This window comes from Gopherus flavomarginatus, chromosome 6 (assembly GCF_025201925.1).
Source record: "Gopherus flavomarginatus isolate rGopFla2 chromosome 6, rGopFla2.mat.asm, whole genome shotgun sequence".
Taxonomy (NCBI): domain Eukaryota; kingdom Metazoa; phylum Chordata; order Testudines; family Testudinidae; genus Gopherus; species Gopherus flavomarginatus.
In genome coordinates this window covers 108,413,140-108,420,845 of record NC_066622.1, presented here as the reverse complement: position 1 = coordinate 108,420,845, position 7,706 = coordinate 108,413,140, and the positions used below count along the sequence as shown (strand labels likewise).

At 47.9% G+C, this 7,706-nt stretch overlaps 1 protein-coding gene across 1 annotated transcript; it reads left to right on the top strand.

The window, feature by feature from the left end:
- The first annotated feature begins 1,077 nt into the window (after positions 1-1,077).
- Positions 1,078-7,379, top strand: HHEX (hematopoietically expressed homeobox). Its single transcript, XM_050959694.1, has 4 exons — positions 1,078-1,571; positions 3,625-3,803; positions 4,234-4,284; positions 6,128-7,379. Exons 1-4 carry the CDS (start codon positions 1,181-1,183, stop codon positions 6,359-6,361), a joined length of 855 nt encoding a protein of 284 aa, XP_050815651.1. The 5' UTR covers positions 1,078-1,180; the 3' UTR covers positions 6,362-7,379.
- The last annotated feature ends 327 nt before the right edge of the window (positions 7,380-7,706 follow it).

The following is a 7,706-nucleotide window of genomic DNA, read 5'->3' as shown; positions in this document are numbered from 1 at the left end:
GGAGAGCCAGAGCTGCAGGCACGGCTCTGCCCCACAGCGAGCCCAGAGGATCGAGAGGGCGTGTCAGCCCTGGGTGCTCCCTTCCTGCTACAGGCGGCCCTAATCACCTGTCCTAACCAAGCAGCCAGAGACACCGTCACCCGCACTGAGGTGGCGAGTCCGGACCCCTTCAGGGCGAAGGACACTAGCGGCAGGAGTGGCCGTGGCTCCTGGAAAATCCTACAGGGAGGGATGTCTCCCACTTAGCTCTGGTACCAGGGATGTTTGCCCAGCACAAACCCACCTTTGATCGCAATGTACTAGTACAAGTAGCCGATTCCCCCCCTCACCCCTCCCGCTGTGGCTGGAGCTGTGCTGGGCCAGGGGTGTGTCCTGTCCTGGTATGGCTCACAGCTGCTCCCTGCACAGCCAGAATGGTCACTGCATCAGAGACAAAAACGCCATCCACATCCAAAGAAAGGAGCAGGAGCCTGTCGGTCACTAGGACCCGGGAAATGTGTGTGCAGCAGGGCAATAATGCCCCCCAACAGTGCCAATGGAGGGCCAGAACAGGGGATGGCCAAAGACCCATCTAGCTCGGCATCCTGCCCACAGTGCCAATGGCAGATGCTTCCCAGGGAATGAACAGAACAGGGCAATCACTGAGTGATCCAGCCCCCTTGTCCCAGTGCCAGCTTCTGGCCGCCAGAGGTTTAGGGACACCCAGAGCCTGGGGCTGCCTCCCAGCCCACCTTGGCTAATAGCCACTAAAGGATCTACCCTCCCTGATCTTAGCTAACTCTTTTTAAACCCGGTTGGTAGGGATTCCGCTCCGCTTGCTGCTCCCACTTGCTCCAGCGATCATTGGGCTCCAGCGCTTGTTGATTGGCGCCGTGGGGAGTTTGCTCAGGGGGAGTGTTTGCCAATGGGGGGTTTGGCTTTCCCCTCCCTGGACAGGCTCATTGGCTAGACACAGCCCTGGCAGGAAGGGGACAGAGACCGGGCGGCCCCGCCCAGCGCCAATAGAAACCTATCGAAGGGTAATCTGAGCCCGGAGAAATTCGCTGCTGCGGTGCAGGCATCAGCCCTGAGGCTGGGGCTGCTTTCGGGCGGGGTGCTGCTGGGGGGCGCGTGTCTCTGCGCCGGGCCGGGCAGCGCGGCCTGAGGGGGAAGGGAGGGGAGAGCCGAGCGCGGCGGAGCCATGCAGTACCAGCACCCGGCCGCGGCCCCGGCCGCCGCGGCCATGGGGGTGAGCGTGCCGCTCTACGCGCCCACCCCGCTGCTGCAGCCCGTGCACCCCACGCCCTTCTACATCGAGGACATCCTGGGCAGAGGGGCCGGCGCGCCCCCCGCGCCGCACCCCCTGCCATCGCCGGCCCCGCCGACTCTGCCGTCTCCCAACTCCTCCTTCACCAGCCTGGTGTCCACCTACAGGACCCCCATCTACGAGCCGACCCCGATCCACCCGGCCTTCTCCCACCATCCTGCCCTGGCTGCTTCCTACGGCGGCAGCAGCTACGCCGGCCCCCTGTATCCTTTCCCCCGGACCGTGAACGACTACACGCACGCTCTGATCCGGCACGACCCCCTGGGTAAGCAACGCCGCTCCCCTCTCCCTCCTCCTCCAGCTTCTCTCCCCGCCTCGCCCTGCACTGGGTCCCCGCGCGGTTGGGTCCCGGCAGGGCTGGCGGTGCTTCTGCATTTCTGCTGTTGGGGGCTGCAATTGAAAGTCATTGAAACTCTCTGGCTTCAGTCTGATTTACAGTAAACTGAGAAGCTCTGAGCTCTCGCGTTTGGAACCAGACCGCAGCGCCCGCCCGCTGGTGACTCAGATTTGTTTTCCTTCAACCAAGTGACTCTGAGTGTCCTTAGTAATGTCGCGTGTGGTTTTAGTGGAGAGTTTTAATTGTAGTGAAAAATCGTATTTCAGATCTGAGTCTTTGCCTGCAGATGACTTATAACGCTTGGCTGCTGATTCTGATCTCACTGGGACCCGAGTAACTCAGGCGCACTAATGCAGCCCCTCAATAAGTCAGATCAGAATCAGGCCCTGTCACTTTTCTATTGCAACCTCCAGGACGGTCCCTGCTCTACCCAGCTCAGCAAGGCTGAGATCTTCAATCCCTTGGGGCTGAGCCCGGCCTCAGCCGGCTCGGCGCGCTGATAGTGGGAGCACTTGTTCTTAGTGATTGCAAAACTGGACCTGACTCACCAAATTTGTGCAGTGAAAGAGGCTGACCCTTTCCGTTCATACAGGAAATCTTGAGCTCTCGATAGGAGTAAATCTGGTTTCAGAAGCTGTTAAGTGTTTTCCTGGCTGCCTGAAGCAGGCTCTTCCCCGGGAGTCGTGCACACTGCTGATTATTTTATCGACATCCTCAATACAGACAAATTCAGGAAACACTCGACTTCTGATAGCCGGGATCCGTTTTTCTGATATTGTTCATTTCCTCTGTGTGGGATGTGACTTTATGACAGCTAAAATAACCAGTTGCTTCCTATTTTTTGAGTCTGTTTTGCACCAGAATTACTAAAGCCTGACGCAAGCAAAATCTTGAAAAACAATGGTGCATTTCAAAGGGTACAGACAGAAAGGCAAACAGTGACTCAAAGGCTCTAACTGGAGAGTTGCTGGACCAGGGGACACTGCAGCTTGTTTTATTTGGTTTGATGTAATTAAGTGTGGATTGCTGCACCTCCTTCCATATACATTGCATACGACCATCAGACCCGATAGTTACATTTCGATTGCTAATGTTAAGTAATTAACCACGAATTGCCTATGCCCCTTGGGGGTCTCCAACCACTCACCTACTAGCGTTTGGTATTTAGCCACAACATAGTCTGTGTGATTAATATGGAGATACAACACAGAGATAACATGATAGATTCCACGTTAGGTATTTCCAAAGAAATGCTGCCAACCCGCGTGGAAGGTGAAGTACACAGATAATGACAATACTTTCTAGCACAAACCACTGACAGACTCGAGATAGTGAGTACTTCAGTGAGGCATGCGCTCAGCATGCGGGCAAACATTTGCACAAAGAAGGCAAGGTAGTTTCTTTGGGTTATTACAGTGAAAGAGCAGAAGGAAGCAAAGTTTTTTTTCTCTCTCTCTTTTCTTTGCGAGGTAGACCAACAGGAAACACATTGACGGAAATGTTGCCATAGCCCTTAGGGTGGCTTTAACTGGTCTCCTCTGCTCGACTGATGTAAAAATCAGAGGCGAAAGATCAAGCTAACTTCGGCTGAAAAGTCAGCGGGCACTGAAAGCTAAGCGCCCCAGAGCCACACGGCGGCCAGCGCTTGTTGTCCTTCTAGCGAGGGAGGATACGCTCCGTGCAAAGGGGCTGCTGTGCAATAAGCTGTGACTGCTGGGGAAAGGCACCGACTTCCCATATGAGTGTTCCTCTTACAGTGAAGGGCCCTGGGGTATCCCATGTGTGTGCGGCACCCACAGCGAACACCTCCCCCTCTGTTACCCTAGGACCCTCTGGTGCAGCTGCTCCGAGGGCCAAGTTTCTCTGCAGGGCGGGCGTAAGCCCCGGGACTGGAGCCCAGCCCCAAGCCGCATGAGAGACAAGCCCCAGCTCCACAGCTACTGTCTGCCACTAACGTGCAGGGATTGGGTCTCTTTTGAAGGGAAGCCCTTGCTCTGGAGTCCCTTCATCCAGCGGCCGCTGCACAAGAGGAAAGGGGGCCAGGTTCGCTTCTCCAATGACCAGACCATCGAGCTGGAGAAGAAGTTTGAGACCCAAAAGTATCTCTCGCCGCCGGAAAGAAAGCGACTGGCCAAGATGCTCCAGCTCAGCGAGAGGCAGGTGAGGCCAAGCAAATCCCCCCGCGCACGTGGGAACACAGTACAGAGCCGCTGCGCGTAGGCCCCACAGATACACATGGGGTGTCTTGCGCCTTTGGGAGCCAAGGCCATAACTCCCCGGTAACTCCCGAACGAGCCTCTCCTTGACCGCTCTGTCAACCAGACAGGGGCGTGTAAATCCCTGCGTGTTCCGCAGGTTTGAGTTACTTTTCCTGGGGCTAAATTCGACTCTCAGTGGCAGGGTTGAAATCAGGAGTGACTCCAATATCCTCCGCGTTTACACTGGGATCGCTGAGCAGCCCGCTTTTTGCTGCTTATTTTTTCTTTTCCCTCTTTTTTTCACCCCACCCGAGCAAATGGACTTTGTTTTAAGCTGAGCCCGGGATATACCGAATGGGAGACAACTTTGTGCCTTTTTCTGTTCTTTTTAGGTCAAAACTTGGTTTCAAAATCGCAGAGCTAAATGGAGGCGCCTAAAGCAGGTACCAGGATGTTTCTGTTTCTATAGAAATAAGTATTTTAATAATCTTATCGTAGAACGTGATCGCCTATTCCAGCTTGTATGCAAAAGTCATTTGAAAGGCTGTTTAACCTCTTCACCTTGATTAAAAAGGCAAATAGTCATGCTGGAATCCAGGATGGCTCGTTCAGGCAGCACTAATGTTAAAAGCTCCTAATGTAGTTCCTATATCAATTATGCCTGGGTTTTCACACACTGCCTATTAAAACTCCACACTAATTGTTTTGTAAACCCATATGTTGTTTATCTAATTAACGCAGAGCAGATAAGAAATTGTCAGTAAATTGCTTAGGCAGTTGTCTTTGGGGGAATATTTACCAGTCTTTTTAATTACACATTTACAGCAAGTACAGGCAGATTTATTATATAAAGGCTGGAAAATAAATATACAAAAGCCTGTTTATTGTTTTGAGCCCTAGGGAAAAATAATTAGCTTGTGAGTTCATTTAGTTTAGAGTCAGTCACTTCCAGCCTATTAGACTGGAAATTATAATACTTTTCCTCCCCTCAAATAAAGTGTATACAGATCAGTAAATCATTATTTACCTGATCGTGCTGGCTGTTTTTTATCTGGTTAAGCTTCCATCCAGGTACCTGATAAAGGGCTTTAAAAATTATGTAGAAATGAAAAAGATTAAAAATTCCAACATCGTGTTCAGTTTAATTCTCCAATAAACACAACGTGAAGACTTGTTTTAAATCTTACTATTTTTCATCAGTAATTCGGGGTGGCGGAGGGGTTATGTGTTAATGAAAAACAAAGATTAACAGCAGCGTGAAGTTATTGGCTATGTTTACTATATGAACATTTCCCAGTTTCACCTGTTCCTCAGTTTACTTTTATTAATAACTCTAGGTTTATGTAGAGCTGTACTTATTGCTATAGAAATAATTACTTTCAAGGAAGCCATTTTCCCTGAGAAACATACAATGGGCTGATTCCTGCTCTAAAATGTCGTGAGACATCGCTTGGAATCTGGGACGGTTTTAAGTCACTGCCTCCTTTTTAGTCAATCAGATCCATATCCCAGGTACATTTCCCCCTGTGCCTTCTCTTTGCTCTAGAAAGCTTCATGCCTCCTGAATCATTTTGAAATTGGCATTTTTAATGTCTCGTTTTAGGCTTAAGACAACTTGATGGTTGGTAATCTTCTCATGTCTTTCCTATGACATGAAGGGCCTTGGTTCTGCCTACCATTGAAGCCAAAGGCAGTTTTGCCATTGGTTTCGATGAAAGGATGATCCGGTCCAGAAAGAAGCAGCTGGTCAGTTTTTGCGGTTTTAATAAACATTTTATTTTCTGAGAGCAAAATCACTTTCAAAATGCTCTTGGATCAAGGTTCTTGCTGGGAGGTATTTGAGATGATGATGATGACATTGCCTGTGAGCCTGGTGCTACTGAGTCCATTACAAAACTGCCAGTGACTTCAGTGGAAGCAGGAACAAAACCATAGGGATCCCTTATGTTTGTGATGCCTCTTAGCTGTCCTGTCCCATCTCATTTCGGTACAAGCACAGTTTCTCCTTCCTTTATGGTCCTTTAATCTCATCTGCTCAGTGGGACACTTTTATAAGGAAGAAGTACTCACAGCTGTACACATATATTTCCATAAGTATTTAACAAACAGACCAACACATTGAATCGAAACAGCCCAGACTTCCTGAAAATGCCCCAGAATTGTAGGCTTAGAACTAACCCTCTCAAACAATTCACTTTGCCTCACAACATTGCCTTGACTCATGGGTGTTCTGATTGTGTTCGCTATATTTCGGTGTCAAGCTAATTGTTTACTGATTAATTTTAGGAGAACCCTCAAGGCAGCAAAAAAGAAGAAACTGAAGGTGTGGACAGCCACTGTGATAAAAGGCAAGAGAGCCATCTGACCCCTGAGCAGAAGAATAAAGAAGTCTCTCTGGATGGGTCTCAGTACACCCCCTCACCAGTCTCTCAGGAGGACCTTGAGTCAGAAATCTCAGATGATTCGGATCAAGAAGTGGACATTGAAGGTGATAAAGGCTATTATAATTCTACCCACTAATGGCTCCACTTTTAAGAATGGACCCTAATTCAGCTTGCACTTTAACAGGAGCTGGCTTGTAAAGAATGTTTTGCTACAGAAGAAAACTTTCGCCATTCGTCAGAGACAAACACTTAACCTAGTTTTGTAAATCTAAAACCAAACTATTTTGTGCATACAGTTGATTCATGGGCAGATCTTTATTTTGGATAGAGGAACAGGTCCATGTTTTGTATTTAATTTGTAAGATATACTTGTACATTGATTAATGTTCTAACTGAAATATAGTAATACTATGTCCTGTCTTTACTGACTTGGGTCTGATTCAGCCCTCTTTATGCAGTCAGGCAGAACTCCCATTTATTTCAACTTCAACTGGGAAGTGAGTGTGAACTGCAGGGCTGTATGTATATACAAAATGTAGCTTAAAAGAATAGACTGTCATTTAGAAGTCTCCTTTCCTATCAAAAGAATATATTTAATGAAATGGAGAGGGATTTGATCAGTCTCATCTAGTGCCTTATGCCTTACCTCTCATGACACATATGGTGCTTTTTTTCAAGACATTCTATTTATGCTACAGGTCATTTCTGAAAGCTGATTTTTACTGTTATATTACACACAATTCATATACAGTACCCTTTTGAATCTGGGGTCCCTGGAGATGTTGCCTTGCAATCTGTCTGATTCTATTTGTAGGAGAAATATTTTTGATTAAAATCTATCAAGCTGGTTTGCCTGATTTATAGTTTACTTCCTCTGTTTCACAAGAAAATGTGACAAATGATAGGGCCCTACTGCAGGAGAAAAACTGACACCAGCTGCTGGATGGTAAGGTAGGCATGAGAAGTTAATGCCTATTGTACACATATCTGTCTCTGTATATATTCCTTTGCTTTACAAATCTTCTGGTTTTATACCTCAAATTGTTCATATTTTGTACATATTTGTTTATTGTTTAAAAAAAGCCCCAAACTGGTATTTAAATTTTTGTTGAAGAACTTGTCTGTGAAATAAAACTGAACTCTGGACCACCTGAGCTATTGGACAGTCACTTCTTTGAGACATACATGTTTGCAATAGAATTTATGTCTTTTCCAAAAAAACTTTATCCAACTCCATTTCCAGCCTATCATACAACTGGGAGAAGGGAAGCAAGTTTCCCTCTGAGTTTATTGGTAGGATGGGTCGTGAAACTGACTTCATGGTTTTAGAGGATTCAGAACTTCTCGGTTGAATTTGGGATTGCTTTTCTCTTACAGCCTGCAGCTCCGCCCTCGTATTTTATACAGTCTGTAAAAAATGCCATGCCCCCTGCCCATGGGAATACAGAGCCAGGTGGAATATTAGCCACCGAGAGAAGGGG